The sequence below is a fragment of the Herpailurus yagouaroundi genome, unplaced genomic scaffold (assembly GCF_014898765.1).
Source record: "Herpailurus yagouaroundi ecotype Mexico unplaced genomic scaffold, PumYag 77, whole genome shotgun sequence".
In the NCBI taxonomy this organism is placed as follows: Eukaryota; Metazoa; Chordata; class Mammalia; order Carnivora; family Felidae; genus Herpailurus; species Herpailurus yagouaroundi.
This window is the reverse complement of record NW_024412388.1, coordinates 35,234,771-35,256,020: the sequence shown is the minus strand read 5'-3', so window position 1 is coordinate 35,256,020 and position 21,250 is coordinate 35,234,771. Positions and strand designations below refer to the sequence as shown.

Genomic DNA, 21,250 nt, shown 5'->3' with positions numbered 1-21,250 from the left:
CGCGCGCCGGGGTGAAAGTTCACGATGGGGAGGTGGGGGGGGGGCGGCCGGACCAGGACCAGGAAACAGCTGCTCTTACTCCGGTAGTAACCGGTTGGGGCCGCTCTGGGGTCCCTCCCACCGTACCCAAAGCCTACCAGCCCCAGTTTTAGACTCTGCCGGGTCCTCCCACCCCGCTCCACGCGCCCTGCCGCGCGGAGCTCCTTCAGTCCCAGAGCCTCAGCCCGGACCCCGGCCCTGCTGCTGGCGCTTTGCTGGGGAGGAGGCGTTTGGATTCCGGGTCGTCTCTGGGCGGTCCCACCGAATGTCCCAAATTGTCCCGCCCCAACCCCTAGCCTTTCTGTAGTTCCGTTGTTAGAGGATTCCCATTTCTGCTGTCTGCTGGACAGCCCCTGGAGCTTTCACCGGTACCTCACACCCACACAGCCAACGTGGAACTCAACATCCCACAAGCAGCCGCTTTTCTCCTGGGTGCTCAGTTTGTAAGGGGATACCACCATCCACTCAGGTGTGCCCACACCAGAAACTTTAGAGGTGTCGTTGGCCCCACCCTCCTTCATTCCTCATACTCAGTCCAACTTTAGATTCCAGGAAGTCTGTCTTTAAAGGTCTCTTAAATGTTCTCATCTCCACTTCTGCACATTTCCTACTCATCTTTCCAGACCTAAGCAAAAATACCTTTCTTTTCCTCCCGTTAGAGTGCTTCCATCTCTACCCTCATTATAGCTCATACAAATTTGTACGGTGGGCTGACCACTCTAGGGTTGGGGTCATGTCTGAGTCATACAGGTGAACCCAGAGTCCCCGCATAGCGCTTGGCATAGGCAAGACATCCCTGAGTGTTTCTTCTATGACTATACCTGTCTTGGATGTCACTGCTCTGGTTCATAATCGTGTGAGCTTTCAAAATTTGTCTCTCACCTGGCCTTCTGGTCTTCAGTTTCTCTCCCTGACCATACTTCAGACAACAGACAGTGTAATCTTTGTATCATGCAAAATCGACCCTCTCTCCCTCTCCCCCACTTCTTTAAATCCTTCAGTGGTTCTCCACCTAGAAGATCTGTAGCATGGCACACAGGCCTTATTTGACCTGTTTTTGTCTTCAGACTCTTCTACCACTCTTGCGCTCTCCCTTTGCCATCTCCACACTCAGCTCTATAGAGCTAACTATATATAGTTCTTTGAGCACTTCATGCTCTGGACTCTGGGCTAGATTATCCTGCTGCTTCCATATCCCCTGCTTGGTTAACGGTTGTTCCTCCCTTCAGGACTCTGAGAAAGCTTCACTTCCCGCCCCCCCCCCCCAAGGTTGGGTTTGTTGCCTCCTCTGAGTTTTCACCATCCCTTGGCTTCCCTCTGATCTTGCATATGGTGATTACCTATGTGTCCCTTCTACGGTGGGGGCTGGTGGGGGCTGGTGGTGGTGGTGGTGATGATATCTCTCCAGTATTCAGTCACCCAGCACAGGGCATAGCATGCAGGAGATATCAGTGGTAATGGGAGAAGGATATTTACAATGGAACTCCCTGAGCCCAGTGCAGGGCTGGGAAACAGTTTAGGATTCAGGGCCAGACAGATCCCAGTTCAAATTCTGACTCTCTTCCTCATAATTTATGTGTTCCCCAAAAAGTCACACCCCCTCTCCAGGCCTGTTTCCTTAGCAGTAAATGGGGGACAATGAATCCTAGCCTTCACAGTTGCTATGAGGATAAAATGAGGAATGGTTAAGAGGGCTAACCCAGCAGGGGCTAAGTAAATGGGAATCCAAACCAGAAACCAACACTCCCTGCTTTCAAGACCTACACTGATGGTTTTTTTTTAAAAAAATCCAACATAACCAACCAACTAGTACATGCCAGGCATTGTGTAAAGATCAGGGGATGGGATATCCAGCTAGTCCCTGGGGTTTCCAGCTTTACCTCCTGCTAATTCCCCTTGGGTTTTACATGCTAACAAAAGTGAACTGCTAGCAAGTCCCCAAATACATCATTCTGTGTTACACCTCTATGCTCTTTACACAGTGTTGCCTTGAAATGGCAGACGAAGAATCTTCCTTGTTCATCAAAGTGAACTACTTGTGTTCTGAAACTGTGTTCATTCGTTACCTCTCTGTGAAACTTGCTCTGATAAACCCCCTCTTTACACTGCACTATCCCAGAAACTTATTTATAACTGTTACAGCACTTAAACACCAGGCTATAATTATTTATTTGCAAATCTAACCCCTTGAAGGCAAGGACACTGGGCTGGGCGTGTGTGAGTACAGGAAGGGAGTATAGAAGGATGGGACAACGTCCTTGCCTTGGAGGAGCTCCCAGTTTAGTGAAACAGTCATGCTCATTGTGATAGATTAAATGCAGCCATACTTCTTTGCAGCTCCTTCTGTCAAGAGGACAGAATCCTCATCCCTCGATTATGGGGTAGCTTTGGGACTTGCTTTGTCAAGTGATGTGTGAGTTCCAGATTCTAGGCCTCAAGAGGCTTTGCACTTTTGGCCTTCGTCCCCTTGGTGTGACACTGCCCTGAGGCTGCCAAGTAAGGAAGCCGGTCTAACCTATCAGAGGCCACATGGAAGAGAACCAAGGCACCCTGATCTCCCAGAATGTGAGGCTTTCCAGCCTAGTCAGTCATCTAGCTGAATGAGCTGCATAAATGAGGAAAGGCCCAGTCAACTGAAAAAATCATGAGAAATAACAAATTGTGTTAAGCCACTAAGTTTTGGGATGGCTGGTTATATGTCAGTAAATAATGGAAACATAGATAAACAGGTGATCACAATATAGGATGATAAGAGTAATCATAGGGACATATAGGGTTTGTGAGAAGAGATAGCTAATCCAGAAAGGCTTCCTGGAGATGGTATTTGGGCAGGTTGTTGAAATATAAATAGAAATGTGATGGGATGGGGTAAAATAGTCCCATTAAAAGAAAACAGCATCCCATTAAAAGAAAGGAATGGCACAGTCAGGGAGTAGTGAGCATTAATTCTGTGAGGATAGCTCATAGGATTCCTGGAGGGCAGTATTAGGAATGGAAGTATTAGCAATGGAAATACGGGTTGAACCCAAATCACAGAAGACCTTGGTGCCATGTCTTAGCAGGCTTTGCCTGTGCCTGACGGTAGTTCTTAGCTCAGCAGGTGCTGAGGCTGAATGCTGTGACTGAAGTAGAGAGGGTGGCAGGATGCACCCTAAGGGCAGGGCTCTGTCCATCCCTTTGGAGTGGAACTTTCTGTTACAGAGCCTTGTCTCCCTATCAGACCAGAATTCCCTGAGGTTGGGTCATTTCTCCACCTATGTTAGGGTTGTCTGGGTAATAGCAGTGTTTTTCAGGGGCCGGACTGGACTGCCTGTCTTGAACCAGGGTTTATGAGAGGGGGATCCCTCCCTGGGGCTCACACTTAGGGCTATGCAGTTTGAGTCCCAGTACCGAAGCACCCAGCAGAGGAGGTGCCAGTGGAGGCTGGTGTCCACTCCCTTCTCTAAGCTCGCACCCTGATGCCGGGCTGTGTCATTTGGGAGGAAAGGGGGCCCAAGGGGAACATCTCTAATTCCAACAAAGAGTTCCTGTATGCCGGGGCAGTGACCCAGGCTCTCCAACCAGAATTGTAGGTCCCTGCTGCCTGTCTTTCCATATCAGATCAGGGCTTCTGAGGCAGGGCTGTTTTCTCCTTTCGTACTGGGCTCCCCAAGAAGCCCTTTTGCCATTGAGACCAATGTTTCTTAGAGCAGGGCCCTGTCTTTTCCATCTGACTGGGGCTCCCAAGGGCAGGGCTCTGTCTCTCCTCAGACAGAAGTTTCTGGGGGAGTTCTTTCTCTTTCTACCATAAAGGAGACCCATTTAGAGCTAGGATGTTACCCTTAGGCCCCCCTCTTGCTGTGATCTTTTAGGACTGTGTGATTACAACTTTCCTGTTTGCTCAAGGCACTCAGGCAGTGTCTTCTTGTCTCATTCTGGGTCTGATATGAAGGTTTGGCAGGATTGAATAGTTATTTGCTCAAGGGATCCTGGTTTGGAAGTCTGAAGTCTTCAGGGGATTTGGGGCTATGCCTCTGGGTCCCTCATGAAACCAAACCACATGGGATACCTCTTGATGGCTTCAGAAGTGCTTACAGCCCACCAGAACCCAGGTGACCTTGCATTGCTCCTTAAAACCTATCTGTTTAAGGCCCATTCCCTGACACGTGTGCCTCCTGGTTTCAGTTAGGGGCACTAGACACAGAGGGAACCAAATACAGTTCTGGCTTCTCTTCTCACCTCCCAAGGAGGGGAGGAATCAGCACCAGCATGCCCCTCTAAGCTTTCACCACGGGAGCTTCCATCTCATGCTCATGCACTCCCTCCTCACCTGGTATCTGTCTGAATGGTGCAGGTCATCAGTGGCAGAGGAGTGTGGTGATGCTGTTGGAGACTCTCCTTCCCTCTTGATGGAAGCAGACAACAGGAGGGACTGGAAGAAGAAAAAGGACATGTCGCCTCAGGCCAAATGAGACCTCCAGTCGGTCAGTCCCCTAGGGTTCCCAGTCCAACAGAGCTTTTGGGAGAGGGCCATGGAGGGAGGCAGAGGGATAGAGGAACCACTCTTGAAATCTGGAAGGCAGGCTTTGAGGCCCTGAGGGTGTGGTTGTGAGAGAGGATGGCTTGATTTCAGGGGTGGGTAGAGACCTCTGAGAGGGTCCAAACCTCGTGGACCCCAGGTAATCTCTGTCCCAGTGGGGTAGGACTCTCTGCCCACTCCCAGTTGGATGAGATAATACATGCTTTGTTCTCCCTTCACAAGCAGAGACTCTGGGACTGTTCTGAAGGATTGGGGGTAAAGCCGCATACCTGCTGCCCTGCCTGCCCCTAATACAGGCTGAAGGCAGCCCTGCTATGGAGACAGTAAATTAAATAGTATGTATGAGTTTCCTGCATGCAGCTAGGGATGTACGCTGGGTCCATTTATCCCTGCGCTGCGGCAATGACCCCAGCGAGAACCCTAGGAGAACTAACCCCCCCACGTCAGTCCCGCATGGCCTCTCCTACGTGCGCCTGCAGTGTAGATTAATAAACTGTCCGCTTTACATTGTGTGTGAGTGCCACAATCCTAAATACCACATGGCACGTTCAGCCTGCTCTTGCTGGCTCTTGCCAAGGCCTGTTCAGCTGCAACCTGGGGGCCTGGAGACCTGAAAGCAATCCCTACTTCCTTCTCCCACCCTTTCCAGTTTGCACAGCTCTGAGCCGGAAGCATACAAGCCCCTAGGAGGCCTCCCCAGCCGAGAAACCATGCCAAATCGCCAGTGACAGCCCAAAGAAAGCAATTTGGGAAAGATGGAGCAGCCATTTATCCTTCATCTCCGACCGAGCCTTAGGATGTGACCCGCATGCGGTGGCCATGCTGCACATCTTCAGGCAAGGGCCCTGGGAAGGGAGGGGCAGCTGCTGGTCTGGCAGGGCTCCCTGACTCAGCCTGCCCCCCCCAGAGCTGGTGGAGGAAAGAGGCTGGGAAGGGCCTGCAACTCGGAGCCCTTTTTTCACCCAGCCAGGCCCAGGGGGAGGCCTAGTGGGTGACTAAGCCCCCACTCCAGATTGAGGTGGCCTTTCAGGCAATGTCCTTTGCCTTCTCTGGTCCCAGGGAAGATGCTGAGGAGGGGAAACAAAGTGGGGTCCCTGCCCCCCACCATGAGAAAGCTTGCTCTTGTATGCTTGCTTTCTGTCTCTCTCTCTGTCTCCATCTCTCTCATTCTCTCTGGGTTAGAAGCCCTGAGAGGCCCCAGCATTACACCTGGGGCAAGCAGAATAAAAAAAGGTCACTGGCGCTTTTTAAACATGGACCAAAAAGCAGTAAAATGTGTTTTGAAAAAAAAAATCCCGGCATTAAATCATGACTTTTTGCCTGGCTCTTCGCCTCATTAAAAGTGGCCTTTTGGAAGGTAAAATTATCATTGTAAGCGATAAGATCTTTAAGAAAATAATTCACGGCTTCTTCACCCTTTAATATGATAGCCGCCACCGGCTAATTTTTTTCTTAATGGCAATGAGGCCATCAATCTTGTCTAAGGCCCCCTCGCCCTCTCCTCTCCCTCCCTCCCTCCTTCTCCCTGTCCTCTCAGTTTCTTGCTTGAACCTTCTACCTCATGCCTCTTCCACCCGCGACCTGCTCCCCTAAAGCCTCAGCCACAGGCAGGGGATGGTCAGCTTTGGGGGCATAAGTGTCAATCTGGAATTGGGCGAGCAGGGGTCCTTGCCTAATTATCAATATGCCTGTGTCGGCAGTTGGAGGATCTGCATGTGTTTTAGGACTTCCTGTGTGAGTATTCTGACCTCGGTGTGTGTGCATCTGCGTATGCGGGGGACTAGGTATGGGTGTGGATTGTATCTGTGTTTATCCTTAGAGCACTGACCTCACTGCGGTCCAATCCCCAGCCCTGACAGCCACACTCAGGTGTCGGGTGTCTGTGGTTGTGGCGGTGGCTGACCTGGCAGCTTGTCCATGGCCTACCTTCCTTAACCACAACCACTGAAAGCTGCAGGCCGGGCCAAGCTCTGTGAGTGTGGCTCCCTACCTGTATGATCCACGGCTGCCTGGCAACCCCCACCTTTTCTCTTTAGGCAGGAGGGCTTTGCTACCTTGGTCAGGGCCTGCACCCATCTAAGACTGGACCAGCCTCCCTGCCCCTCCTCTGTCCAACTTTCTGTGTCGAGTGATTTCCTGAGCGAAGGTGCAAAATCCACTCCCACCCTTTTTAAAGGCCTGCAGGAGAGTTGGGCCAACCCCTGGGGGTAATATTATCACTCTGGCTCCTTTTCTCCAAACTTCCCCCTCAGAGGTCACCAGTGGCTTTAAGATTTCTCAACACAATGGCCCCCTTCTCCAGACTTTCTCTCTTTGACTGCTGACCACCCCATATGTTTTGGAACTTTTCTCCCCTAGGAGTCTGGGATACCATGCTTTCCTGTACCCATCCCGATGCATGACTGTTCCTCCTCTGGCCCCTTCCTGGTGCCTGTACCTTATCTTGGCCCCCCCACAGAGGTCCCCAGATACTCTTCCTGGCTTTTGCTTTGATTTCTCTGTGCAGTCCTCCTGACTGATTCCATCCATTTTGGAAGCTTCAACACTCATTCCTCACTCCCTATAAAAAGGTCCAGGGATTCCTGCCTTTAAGAGTCATTGTGAGAACTTTTAACAAAAGATGTTGCCTTGCCGAGGGTGAGGAAGGGTTTAGTGAGTAGGGTTTAGTTCTCCTCCCCAGGTCCCCACTTCCTCAAAATCATCACCTTTGGGAAAGCAGTACCATCTGCCTCTGTGGCCATCTATGGGAGTTCTTGATACAAATCACATCATTGTGCTGAGGCCTCTCTGGCCCCTCCTTTGAGCCAGCTACTTGCCCTTCATTTTTCCTTTCTCCATCTGATGCTCCCAAACCTCTCTCCCATGGTATCTGTTTAGAGGGGCAGACTGTCTCCCCAGAGGAGTCCAACATCCTCCCTGGCTCCCTGCTGCCCTCAGGACAAAGTATACACATACTCATGCATACACACACACACACACACACACACACACACACACACACCCCATGGTGTGTCTTCTAAGGCCTGTGTACTATCTGTCTTGACCAGCACTTCTATATTTTTATTTACCTGCTACAGCTCACCTTCCTTCTTGGAGTCTCCCCAGCCTTAGTGTCTGGGTCCCCCATGCCCCCATGTCATTCTTAGCTTTGATTCCTGTTCTGACTGGAAAAGGAAGAAGTCAGATGAGCATATTCTGGCTCATACTCAGACTACATTCTCTCTCTCTCTCTCTCTCTCTCTCTCTCTCTCTCTCTCTCTCTCCCCCTCTCAAGCACACAGGGAAGCCCTAGGCCTCAGGCTGACGATCAAACCCTGGAGACAGTTGGGGATCCAAGAAGAGCTCCTTTTCCTCAAGAGGAATCAGTTATGGGGAAGCCTAGGTTAGGATGGGTAGGAGGAAAACACACAATTGTCCACCTACCTTGGGGGTGCCTGGAGCCATGGCATCCTTCAGAAGGGAATTCTTGCTGCCAAGAAAGAAGAGAACAGGGTGACTATCCCACTTGCTGCCCAGGGCATGCAAGAGAATAGCAAGAAAACCCCAAAAAGAGAAGGCATAGCCAGCTTAGCCCAGCCCTGTTCAGCCAAGCTCTACCAAGGCCATTCAACCTCAGCTGGCCCTGACTAGCTCAGCCTCCATCAGGGGCCAGTGGCAACAGCTGGCTCCTGGGAGGGGGACAGAGACGGTAGGCATGGTAGGCTCCCCCATGAATCTGAGGAAAGGGGCTTTACCTGACTCCTGGTATCAGCCCTGAGGGTTCTGCTTGTCCTGGATGCCCCCTTCCCTCCACCTCCTGTCCCCAGCCTGCTCTTAGTTCCTATGGGATTGGGGGTGATGGAGCTGACATGGCTCTTGTCAATTCTCCCTCCAACACGCTGCAAACTGCGTTAGGCCAGGAATGATCTCCCCCTGATTCAATTTGTCAGCCCCAGGCCCTCCGGCATCGGGCGCGGCAGGCGGGCGGGAGCTGGGCCCTGAAATATGGTGGGCGGCTCGGAGCAGGCGGGGGCGGGGGTGGGAGGTGATGGATGGGCTGTGGGGGAGGCGAGGACTGTGTTTAATAACAAAATTGGTATGCAAGGCCACATCCTGCGCTAAGCATGAGTGATCCAGAGCCACAAAGTATTACAAATCCCTGCTAAACAGATGCTGACAATGGAACAAGACGTATCAAATCAGATCCACTTCAGAAACATTAATATCCCTGTTCCTGTCCCTCCCTCCCTGCTGCCCCCACTGTGCTCACCACATCTGTGCTCACACATTCACGCACGTGCACTCACACACACATACAAATACATGCACGCAGAGGCGCTGGCTGATATGTGCAGGAGGCAGACACAGCCCATTCACATAGGGTCCCTGCACAGACACCCATACAAGCTATTCAGGTAGAGCATGCCCACAGAGATGTCCATAAAGCACAAAAGACACATACCCAAGGCAGAGTGCATAGGACACGCACGGACTCAGGGCATATACACAGGAATCACCCATAGGGTCAGACATAGGTACCCCAATACGTGAGCAAAGACATAGATTCAGATAAAGTAGCAGCTGTCCCTCGGGGCACATTTGGCAATGTCTGGGGACCTTTCTGGTCATCACAGATGGGGGTAGGGAGTTTGCTACTGGCATCTGGTGGGTAGAGGATATTAACCAACATACAGTGTATGGGATAGCCCCTCACAACAAAGAATTATCTGGCCCAAAATGTCAATAGTGCTGAGGTTGAGAAACCCTGGTATAAAGGCAGATACACACATATCCACTGTCCATAATTCTGTCAAGAGTCACTCAGACACATGTGGTCACACCCAGTGGCTCAAACACGTTGTAAATACAGACACATTCACAACAGTCACCCAGACTGTGAAGAGCTGCTCGGGCACCAACATCTACATAAACACATGCACAGGTACACCCACATGCACCAACACACACCCAGATACTTACACATCCACAAATGCAGACACACGTGGACACACACCCACATAGATACACACATCACAGATCTGAATGTAAACACAGAACTGTTTGCCTGGCTGATTACAGAGTGTGGGCATCACAGACTGGGAAGGACAACCAGACCAGGTTCCATTCAGTTACATTTGGTTCTTAAACAGTCCCTGTATTCCTGCTCCCTGTCAGGCCCTGATCTAGGCAATGGGGATACAGAGAGGAAACTGAGCTGCTCTTGAGGAGCAACTAGTTTGAGTTCATTACTTTTAGCATTCCTTCACTCAGTCAACAAGTACTGACGTCCCATTGTGCCCGGCACCGTGCCTGGACAGGTACAGAAATGAGGCATCTACTGTGCGACAGCGTTCTTGCTGGCCTGAGGTTTGAGCTTTATCTGAGCAGGATCAGGTTGGGACAGAAAAGGAAAGAGTGAACAATGATTGTGCATCAACCACATGTGACAGGTATGAGTCGGGTACTTTATATGTGTTCTCTCTTTAATCTTCACAAAAACTTTACAAAGTTGACCAATGGAGGTTGAATGACACCTCTACGTTCACACAGCCCATGTAGGGTTTGAGTTCATGTCTGACCGAGTCCAAAGTGCTGCCTTTCAGTTGCCCACACTGATTTCCTAAAGCTACTCAGGGGTTAGGATGGAGGACAGAGCTTGGAGTTCTTTTTCTCTCTCCACTTTGGGGAGCATCCTACTGACTCTGGGCTTTAGTTTCCTCGGCTGGTGAATAGAAAATGAGGACATCTAGGGTGAGAATGTCCAGGCTCTCCCTTTGCCAGTACTCTTACCTTTCCCTTAAGTCAGACTGGTACTACCTCAAGCTCCCGCCCTCTCTCTGAGCAAGTGTTCCCACCCTACCCCACCTTTCTTCCAACAACCTGATCACCACCAAGTGTGCTTGGTCCCCCAGAGATAGGAGTCTGGTGAAAAGTCTGCCTCCAAAAGGAGAGGTCTGAGCCTCAGAGCTACAGGCAGACTGGATCCTGCCCAGCCCATCGGCTCCTCTGCCTTCCGTCCCTCCCTGTTTCCACAGCCCACCCCCAACGATTTCCTCCCTTCTCAGTCACTCGCTGCCTAGTGATCCATGGGTTTTAAATTATAACTGGGACCCAGGAAACGCGTTCCTAAGTACAATATTCATGGGCTGGGCTGACACTTTTAATTAAGGTGATTTACACTGAATTATCCTTGGAAATAAAGAAATGGTGTGCTGCCCGGGAATAAACCATCATCACCAGCCGCCTTTGTAAGTTACACTTCGTTTTAATCTATTTGGGGAATTGTTTATCTAGTTCATTACCCAACCAAACACCGAGGCCGGCCTTAAATAAGGCTTAAGTGGGGGTGGGGGCACTGCCATCTCCTTACCCCGCCTCTCTAGAGTCACCCAGCCTCCCCGTGGCTCCTTCCAGCCCTTTGAAAGCACTGACCACAGAGCTGGCTTCCTATCCTACAGGCCAGATCTAAAAGTGGCTTTGGAAGTCTCCCAGAAAAGGCCTCTGGGCTCAGGCCTCACCAAGCTAAGCCTCGCAAGTCTGGGGGCTGCTCTCCACCACCCTCCAATCTTCAGCCCCCATCTATGTTGCTGCTTGTCTGTGCACATCCAGTTTCCACCCCATCACCATCCCAGAGACATCTTAGGCTTAGTGTGCCCAGAGCGCCATCCATTATTTCCTCCTTTCCTCAGAAATTTGCTTCCTCGCCATCATCACCTTTCCCATCACCCAGGTCAGAAAGCTCTTCCTAGTAAGTACCCTGCTCCCGTCTTGCTTCTTCCTCCACCAGTCTCTCATCATTCCCTCTTCTCCATTCCCACGGCCACTGTCCCAGGTCAGCCTCATCATCTGTCCCTTGGACCCTGCCCAACCTCCTCACCTGCCCCCCTTCAACCCCCAATTCATGCTCCGCACTGGCCTCCAGAGTGATTCTCCTACAGTTCTGCAATGTGATCAAGCTTCCTGAGACCCACCAATGTTCTAGCTCCCCCACCACAGCTAGGACAACCTTTCAGCCCTGAAAGCCCCCTCCAACCTGTCCTCAATCTAACTTTACCCTCCTTATTCGAACTAGCTTAGTCCTGGGGTCTACTGGTGCTCCAGTGCAGGACTGAGAAAGGGAAAGATAGAGGGTGGGGTGAGGGAGGGTATATGGCCATAGCCTCTGATCCCAAATGTAAAAGTACTTTGAAAAGTATAAACGCTTTGCCAACAGGAGTTCTGACTCTTCTTCCTGTAGGTGTCTGTGTGCCCATGTACCTGTGGGAATGAGCATGTGTTGGAAGTGGTTCTTTCAGGGTGTGTTTGTGTGGTGAGCACATCTATGTGTGTTGGAATGTGGGGGTGTGCGTGTGCCTGTATGTTATGTATGCATGTTTGCCTGTGTCTCTGAAAAGCAGCCAGCCCTAGTTTGGGAGCTGGGAGTCCCCCCCCCCCCTCCCCCGGGCCCTGTTTCTCTGTGCGAGTCCTTAGGTGTGTCTGAAATAGCAGCCTGCCCCCAGGGAGGCCTGTTCTGTGCTGTTGGGCAAAGGGAGACAGAAGGCACAAGGGAGGCAGATGGGTCCTTGAACGCAGGCCCATCCTGAAGAACTTCTGGGGAAGCAGCCGTGTGGGAGGAAGGGAGGCCCCCCAGGCGATGGAGAGCCACCCTGCAGCAGCATCTACAGGCTCCAGAGCTGGCTAAGCTGGGGGGGGGGGGGGGGGGCGGAGAGCAAAAGAGGCAAAGGCAGGGTAAGAGAGGGAGGGAGAAAACTGGAGAGAAGAGAGAAGAAGGCAGGGAAGCAGGGAGAAGGGAGAAGAGAGAGGGAGCGTGAAGTGGAAGGGAAAGGGGAAGACTGGAGAGCTGTGGAGAAAGGCTCTGGCCACAGGTCATGGATGGGGGAATGCCCTCCTTTGGGTTGTGCCCAGGCACACACAGGATTAGTGTCCTCCTGCAGGATTCAGTTTCGCCATCTGTGAAATGGCTGGTCAAAGGTTCCGTTCAGCTCCTGGAGCTGCCGGCGGCGGGAGAGAGGAGGGAGGAGTCTCAGGGGTGTCAGGAGTCCAGGTGCCACATCTTTTCCCAACTTCCTCTGCTCTCCTCAGGTCTCCCAGACAGCGGGCAGGGGCGGGGCAAGGGCAGCCAAGGCTGGGGCCCTCCCCGAGCGCTACCCGGGCTCTGCGGCGCCCTCAGCCCGGAGGGAGCTGACACGCTCCTTGGGAATTTATCACGCACCCAATTACAATGTTAATTGGCAAGTTCCTGAAATCAATTAATTCGCAAATTTTTTCCAATTAAAAATCCAGATAAATCACGAGGGCGGCAGCGGCCGGTCCAGCCTGCAGTCCGGTGGGCGCAGCGGCCGCAGGGAGGGGAGGGCGAGAGAGGGGAGGGGAGGGGGCGGCGGGCGCGGCTGCCCTTGAACGCCTTTGCCGGCCGGTCGGACTGTCAGCGCGCCGGGCGCGGCGGGGCCGAGACAGATAAAACCATCGACCCGTCGCCGCCAGCGCTTCGGCTTTATCGATCCGACGGGAATTTCACTTGCTGTGCAGATCCCGCTGCCCGCCCCCCCGACGCCGGGGGGGGGGGGGCCACTTCTGTGGCTAGATGTGGATGCCCTGGGCAGTGCAGGTTTGGGGCCAAGAAGATGAGGCTCTAGTGTGGCCCCCACTGAGGAGGCAGAAGGAGAGCTTGGGCCCCCATTTTCCAGACCCTTAGGGGTACACTGCTTTTACAGGGCCCTGCGGGGCCCTCCACACACATCTCTGCCTCTATTCCTATTCTTGTTGAGGGAAGTCCTCTATTACCCAGACACTCTCCCAGACAGCTAAGGTGTAGAACTCATCTGCGGAAGGATATTTCTTTCATGTTCTGCCCCTTCTAGGCTAGTCCCAGGAGTGTGTGTGTGTGTGTGTGTGTGTGTGTGTGTGTGTGTCCGGGGGCAGGGGGTGGGGGGTGGGTTAAGAGCATGGCACCACAGTCAGACTCCTTGGATTTGAATCTTATCTTTACCACTTTATAGGCTGTGCAACCTTGGAAAAGTCACTTAACCCCTCTGTACCTCAGTTTCCTAATCTGTAAAACGGACTTAATAATTATTGCCTACCTAGATGGTTGTGAAGAGTAAATAAATTAATGCAATGTAAAGTGCTTGGCATATAGCGAAGGTTCATACATATTATTATTTTTATCATTTGTATAGTCTTCTGTGGTAGTTTTAAGTATTTTCACAAATTCTTTGATATTCTTCCTGTCAAGAAGTAGAGTTTATAGAATTTAATTCTCCTCTCTTGGTGTGGGCTGGACTTGGTGACTTGCTTCTAATGAAGAGAATAGAATACGCTAGAAGCAACAGTGTATGACTTCGGAGACTAGATCATAAAAGGCATTGTGGCTTCCCACTTAGTTTCTCTCTTGGCTCACTTCGTCTGTGGGAAGTCAGCCACCATGTCATAGGGAAACTCAAGCTGTCTTATGGAGAGACCCATGTGTGGAGAAGCCATCTTGGGAATGGCTCCCATAGTCCCAGTCAGACTTTCAGATGACTGTCTTGGCTGACATCTTGACTGCAGCCTCATGAGAGACTGAGCCGAAAGCCACAACTACTCACAACTGCCCAACTAAGTTGTTCCTGAACTGATGGTCCATAGACACTGTGGGTAATAAATGTTTGTTGTTTCAAGCCACTAGGTTTGAGGGTAATTTGTAACACAGTGGTAGATAACTAATACTTCTTCCTTCAAAATTCAGCTCAGGCCTCACCTCCCTTAGGAGGTCTTTGCTCTGTGCTGGGTTGGTGCTTTTTCCATGCCCCACAGTTCTTCCCATAGAGCAGCCTCTATCCCTTGGGGTTTCATGGCCCAGCTCTCCTTACTGTCATGTAGTGAGCTTCTGGGAGTGGGACCAGTTCTGGTTTACCTTTGGGTCACCTGCACCCTGCATGGGGGATTAGGTGTGGGTAGATGGAAGGAGATCAGTCAAGTCTGGTGAATTGGACTGAACAAGGGGTAGGGTGGGGTTGGGAGAGGTGGGGCAGGCTATTCCCCTGTAGCAGACCATATTTTCCAGAGATGGCTGCAACCACCCATGTCTCCCATCCCACGTGCTCTTCTATAATATGACCCTGCCACTCTCCCATCAAAAAGTGGGGTGTATATCTTCTCCCCTTCAATCTGGCTGGGCTGACATTGCCTCGACCAATAGAGTACAGCAGAACTGACATTAAGTGACTTCTGAGGCTAGGTTGTAAAAGGTGATCCAGCTCCCATCTCTTTGGCTGGGACATTTGCTTTAGTACCCTAAGCTGCACATAAAAAGTCCAGCTACCTGGAGGCTGCCATGCTATAAGAAGACCCAGACCACGTGGAGAAGCCAAGTGTAGGTGCTTTGGTCACAGCTCCAGCTGAGCTCCCAGCTGATAGCCAGAATCAGCCACCAGACATGTGAGTGAAGGGGGCTCCAGATGATCCCAGCTCCCAGCCAGCGAGTCTTCCCAGCTGGGGCCCCAGACATCCTGGAGCAGACACAGGCCATCCCTCTGTGCTCTGTCTGGATTCCTGAAGCCACAGATGCCATGAGTATAATGAAGTGGCTACTTTGAATTGCTAAGGTTTGGGGTGATTTGTTATACCTCTCCTCTGTCCCTTTGATAACCTGGCGCCTCCATAAGGCCCTCAAGGAGACTCACCTGGTCCTTCAGGCAGGGAGAAGGGAAGTAGGGTAGAGCAGCAGGGCATGGCTAAGCTTGATTGTCACCTTTCAGACCCTGAGACTGATAGAGAAGGTAGTGCTTACTCTCCTGGATGGCAGCACGAAGCTGCACTTCTGGTTAGGCTGGCAGGCCCAGTCCCTGCTTCCGGTACCCTAACCCTGAGGCTTAGCATGGCAGTACAGGCCTGTGGCAGTGGCTCATCCCCTTTCCAGCTCCTCTTGTGCCCTTTTGAGGCTGAGGCCTGAAGAGGGGGTCACTCTCCTCCCATCTCTGAAAATACAGCGAGAAGGGAAATGCATCACCATTTAGCCGCAGGATCTGAGGATTGAAAGCAGAGTAGAGGAGAACGACAGTAGGGCCTTACTTCTACCTAGAGGATGGAGTGTGGGCCACGTGGCTGTTCCTGGGACCTGGTGTCCAGAACACTGAGTGGAACCCTCTGGCAGGCAGGCTCCCCCAGCTGGTGGCTTACCTGGCAGGCAGCTGGGCCAGCTGTTCCAGTTCTTGCTCCATATGCTCCTGCAACTCACTGGGCCTTAGCAGGACCTGGCAGATAGGGCAAATAGGGGCCTGGCTGTCAAACAATGCTGCTGCCTTTTTCTTACCTGGAGAGGGAAGAAGAAGAGACAGACAGATAAGCTGGGCTTGTCTGTGGACATACAGAAACCCAGTGTCCCAATCCTCCAATGCAAGCGTGCTGCTGCCTCCTAGGGCTTGCTGGCCTAGAGAGGGGTTGAGCCCAAGGGTCTCAGAGCCCATGACCATTCACTCTTCTCTGTGGCTCCAGGGGCCATGAACGGTGCCTCCTTAGCCGGCCGCCCCTGTGGGAAATCTATTGGGACACAGTCAATGCTCTGTGTAATCAAACCTGGATCACTTCATTTCATACAGGTTAGGGAAGGTCTTGGTTTAATCATACCATCACTCAGAATATCCAGTGACCCCTCTGTCTCTCCTTTCCTTACTGTTTTTATGTTCTCCAAATCTGGAGAAGGAAGAAAAGAGGGAGAAAGAGGACTCATTCCTGCATTCCTGTTGTCATTCAACAAACATCGTCTGAGGTCTACTCTGAACTAGCCCTAGTGCAGAGCAGTGGGGCCACAGCATATAATCAGATCTAGTCCCTGCCTTTGAGGCCCTCACAGTTGAGTGGGAAAGACCAAAAAGGATCTGCATGACTTCTGGGGTAGTGTTTTCTTCCAGTTCCTCACCTTCCCAGGGTTCTTCCCGTAGCTTCTTCTCTCCCTATTCTGTATGCTGGATCATCTTCTTCCTTCTTAAGGCCCTAATTCCCACCTGTGCTTTGTAGACTCCAGAATCTGTATCTCTGCTCCAGATCGCTCCCTGGTTCTCTCGGCCCCTCTATCCAAGCACCTAATGGATATCAATGCCTGGGTGTCCCCCAAGAATCTGAAACTCAATGATCCAAAAACAAGTTCTTCAGCGTCTTCACCCCTGCTCCCTGTTCAGCAGTGCCCTCTTAGTTAATGACACCAATGTTCACCTGGTTACCCCAGCCTATGCCTCCCCTGAGGCCCCTTCTCGTGCCTTACTGTCCCTCCCACATTCATTTAACCACCAAGTCCTGTTCGTTCTGCTTCTACAGGATTCCTGGAATCTATATTCTTCCTGTTTGGGTCTCACCACCTCTCACTTGGATAACATTATTGGCCTCTTGTGAATCTAACAGGGTCTGGGTTTCCCCCTCCAAAATATCCTTCAAATTGTATGGGAGCCCAAGTGGGTATTTTGCTGGCTCCGTTGGTTTGGGGGCCAGCTGGGAACCTGAACTCTGTTCCCACTCTGTCCCAGCTCTGTCGCTGTCTCTGTTGCTGATGGTAACCAGAGCACACTATGCTAGGAAGGAGCCTGAAGGTTGCTTAATGCATGCCTTTTGAGGAGCCTAAACCCCTTCCCTTGCCACTCTCTTCACCCAGTGCTCTTCTGGCCTCTGCTTAAGGTGTGGAATTGAGGAGGCCTGTTTATCCAGACATATCCTTGCCTATCTATGTAAACTCTGTAGAGAGACTTTTTTTTTTTTAGTTTTTAAAATTTTTATTTCATTTTTTGAGAGACAGAGAGAGAGAGACAGAGCACAAGCAGGGGAGGGGCAGAGAGAGAGGGAGACACAGAATCCAAAGCAGGCTCCAGTCTCCGAGCTGTCAGTGCAGAGCCCAATGCGGGGCTCAAGCCTACGAATGTGAGATCATAACCTGAGCTGCAGTTGGACACTCAACCAACTGAGCCACCAAGGCACACCTGTAGAAAGACTTCTTTAGCTTAAGCCAAGATCTTCCTCCCTGCTTCTTCTTCCCACTTTTGTGCTGAGAGAGTCAAAATTAGTTTTCAGAGAGATAAAGGCCACGCTAGTGATGACCAAGGTGGTTGTGTTGGGTTACCAAATTAAATATAAGATGCTCAGGTAAAACTGAATTCCAGGCAAATAATGAATACTTTTTTAGTGTAAGTATGTCCCAAATATTGCATGGCACATACTTATGCTAAAAGTTACTCACTGTTTTTCTGAAAGTCAAATTTACTTGGGTATCATATATTTTCATTTGCTAACTCTAGCGCCCCATGCCTGAAGGAGCTTCCAGTTCAGGCTGAGCACAAGAACCCACCTCCCTTTGACACAAGATTGAGGATGGTCACAGCTCTCCTGGATGTCCAGACTGAGTCATCTGAGAGCTCAAAGGAGGGAGTAGTTCATTCTGGCTGCATGTTTAGGGAGTGAAAATAGAGAAGTCTTAACCAAAGAAATGAAATTTAAGTTGCATCTTAGAAGTGTTCCAGGCAGAGAACAGGAGTAAATGAATGAGCTGTGAGTTTCTTGTGGGCAGGGGCCATTTCTTATCTAACTTTATATTTATAGACAATTGAAAACAGACCTGGCATTGACTTGATGGGCAATAATGAAGCAATAATGAATAATGGGAGGAGAAAAGAGGAAAGGGAAAGAGGATAGGAATGAAGATTGGATTGTCCTAGAAGCCAGATGATCTTTGCAGAGCTGGGATGTCCACTGTGGAGGCTTTGTGTGTGACAGGGTGGGGTGGGTGTGGCTCTAGTCTGTGCGGTCAGGTGTCTGAGGAGGCAAAGGGGCCCTGCTGATCATGTGCCTTGGTGGCTATGCCTTAGATGCTTGGGGGACAGCTGGAAGCTGTGAGTAAAAGAAGCAGGTATGCCTCGGTCTGCAAGATGGGAGCTGAGGATTCTAGTCTCAGCTCTGACTCTAACTTCATTCAGTCAGAGAATCACCCAGGTGAGGGAGACCCTAGAAATTCTGTAGGCCATTACCTTGTTTTAAGGATGGGGAAAGTAAGGCTCAGAACTGGATAGTGACCCCTGTACTCAGCTCATGATCTCATCACTTCATTTACTTATTCACTCAGCAAAACATTTATTAAACAATTCTTTTACGTCAGGCATTATTCTAGGAGAAACTGGAGTTCAGAGATAAATAAAACACATTCTTGGCCGGAAGGAGATCACAAACTAATAGGAAAGCCAAAGAAGAGTCAGTGGATCCAGTCCGTACAGCCCTGACCAGGGCTGAGGGAGGCACGAATGGCCACCCCAGGATCGAGGCAGGAGTGGCCCGAAGATGGTTGGTAGATGGTTGGTAGGGTCCAGGGGAAGGCAACACTTGATGGAAGGCATGAAGGATGAATAAGGGAGGGTTGACAAGGCTGTTGAAATGGGTCATTGAGGCAGGGCCTGGGGCATAGAGGGGAAATGGTAAGAGAGGAGACCTATGAAAGGGGAGGATTCAGGGCATGGGGTCTATGCTGAGGTGGAAATATCAGGGTTTCTGCCCGGTAGCCTGGGATACCAACTCTGGCTCTTAGGGATTCCTGGAGCCCAGAGTCTTCCCTTCAAGGCTGGGACCAGGAATCAGCATTCCCACATGCTTGTTCTCAGTCTGTTTGCTTTGCTGCCACAGAGATCTACTTTTCTGAGCTTGGCCTCAGTTTCTCTACTGGGACAATGGGTCCTCCTCCTGACTCCCAGCTTTAGGTACAGCACTGACAGGGATCAGCAGAGGGTCCCTGCAGCCTATGCCCTCCATCCCACCCCCATTTTCTCAGGGGTTAGAGTGGCAGGTGTCAGCCTGGCCATGGGCCCCCTGCTTCCCCTCCCCCGCTGTGTTCCCTATAATTTTATATTGAGACCTGTGGTCATGACGTGGGTTTTACTGCACTAACGACATGGCCTGCCCAGGTTTAATGACAAAATCCATACTCTGGCCCTGGGCCTGCTCCTCGTTTGCATAATTCCCAGAATACAGCTCCCTGAAGCTTTTGACCTGGGCCATTACAGTGGCCATAAAACGGGCCATAAAACCACTGGGACTGGCCAAGAGGAGGGGGCTGTGGTCTTGTGGGGGTGGGAACGAAGTCCTCAACCCCCAACTCTTCCTAAGCCTGGGAGTAGACATCCTCTGGCCCTTCTCTGCCACAGTTCCGAGAATCTAAGAGTCCTTCTCAGGCTGGAGAGACCTCTGGAAATCCCTAGTCCAGCTGCCCCTCTGATGTAGGAGTTCCTTCTCCAATGCCAAAGCCGGCATCACAGGTAGGCTGACGGAGCCCCCCAGAGGCAGGCTGTCAGGAAGCATCTTCCCGTTGAGCACTCCTCACTCCTGCCCCTGTGCCCCACCCCACGGCTGGCCAGGCCCTTTGCCACAGGTGGGTCCAGGTCATGTGGGCCTAGGTTGAATCTTGTACTTCTTCAGGAGGCCTAGCTCCCCAGGGAGGTCAGGAGGCAGGCTGAGCAGCACAGTGGGGAGACGTGGGAAGCATGAGGGACTGGGGACAGGGACTGGGACGGGCTGTCAGTGCTAAAGATGATGAATGGGGGAGGTGAGGCGGGAGGCCTGGTGTTATCGGCGGTGGATGGCGGTGCGGGCGCTCGCCGCTCCTGTTAATCCCCGGGCGCTGCCTCAGCCCTTGCACTGATAACGAGGAAATGGGACTGACAACAATTTTTAGCTGAGAGATTCTTCACCAAAATGCCAGGCGGCCGGAGGTCTGACAGCGCCTGATTGAGTGTGTGAGTGTGTGGGGGGAACGCCTGCGGCCCCCTCCCCTCCCATGCAAAGATGGATCGCTCATTCCGCCTCCCGTCCACATTCATTACCGCACCTCCCTCCCGCCACCGCCACCACAGCGCCTGCCACCTCCACGTTTGTGCCTGCTGCAGGTATCCCCTGAAGCAGGAGAGCAGGGAGCCGAGGGGCCTGACCCTGTCCTCAGCCTTACGCGGGGCACCTCGAGCTCAAAGAGCCAGAGGTGATTGCGGGGTTAGGCTCCCTAGCTGTGTGGCCTCCAGAAGGCCCCTTTCCCTTTCTGAGCTGCTTAGAATACTCCACACCCAGAACAGCCACGCTCCACCACAAGTGACTGCAGGCTGTGAGGACTGATAGGCAGGCTGAGGAGAGAGGAGCAGTTAAGCCAAGTAGCCTTTGCCTTGCCTGGGCCAGGCTCCAACCAGTGCAGCCATCAGGCCTTGGAACTGGGCCTCAGGCACCTGGGGTCCCAGATCAGCCCTCTGCTGCCCCCCTCTGTTGGGAAGTGCTGACCATCGGGGGCGGGTGACTCAAAGGCCCACCAAGCTGCTCCATCTCTGCCATCTCCGGGAGTGAAGACAGGTGCAGACTTGGACACTGGAGGATGGGGACTCTTTCAAAGGGAAAGCCTTCCCTTCTTGGATCACTAACTCACGTCTGACCCTGCCACACGCCTGCTGTGGGATTGCTTCTCGGGCTTGGTCTGTTTGGTTGTGTCCTAGTTCTGTTGCCTGTGGCTTCCATTCTTGCCTCTCTGTTCAAATCCCATCTTGATGATCTTTGGCTCTGCAGACCACAAAAGGCAGGGCTTGACTGCCTGGTGTCTGATTTAAGAAGGAGCAGGGTTTAAGTGAGGGTGAGGGTACCGCTAATGACAAATGGCAAAAGAGGTGGGGCCTTTTTTTTTTTTTTTATAAATTTTTTTTTTTTCAACGTTTATTTATTTTTGGGACAGAG

The 21,250-nt window shown here is 51.6% G+C and overlaps 1 protein-coding gene and 1 long non-coding RNA gene across 5 annotated transcripts in view; one reads left to right on the top strand and one right to left on the bottom strand.

Annotated features, from left to right (window-relative positions):
* Nucleotides 1-21,250, bottom strand: part of RNF220 (ring finger protein 220) — a 224,659-nt gene that overhangs the window by 19,504 nt on the left and 183,905 nt on the right. For all 3 annotated transcript variants that reach the window (XM_040469970.1, XM_040469971.1, XM_040469972.1), the window contains exons 2-4: nt 15,698-15,830; nt 7,982-8,027; nt 4,349-4,450 (exon numbers count right to left, since the gene is read on the bottom strand). In XM_040469970.1, coding sequence (XP_040325904.1) covers nt 4,349-4,450; nt 7,982-8,027; nt 15,698-15,830 — 281 coding nt within the window. The remainder of the gene's footprint in view (nt 1-4,348; nt 4,451-7,981; nt 8,028-15,697; nt 15,831-21,250) is intronic.
* The window catches only part of LOC121027012 (uncharacterized), a 24,566-nt gene continuing 3,356 nt past the window's right edge, over nt 41-21,250 (top strand). Inside the window, exons 1-2 of one of the 2 annotated variants that reach the window (XR_005788528.1) lie at nt 41-83; nt 4,373-4,502. This is a non-coding gene — a long non-coding RNA (uncharacterized LOC121027012). The other variant, XR_005788529.1, reaches the window with a different exon arrangement.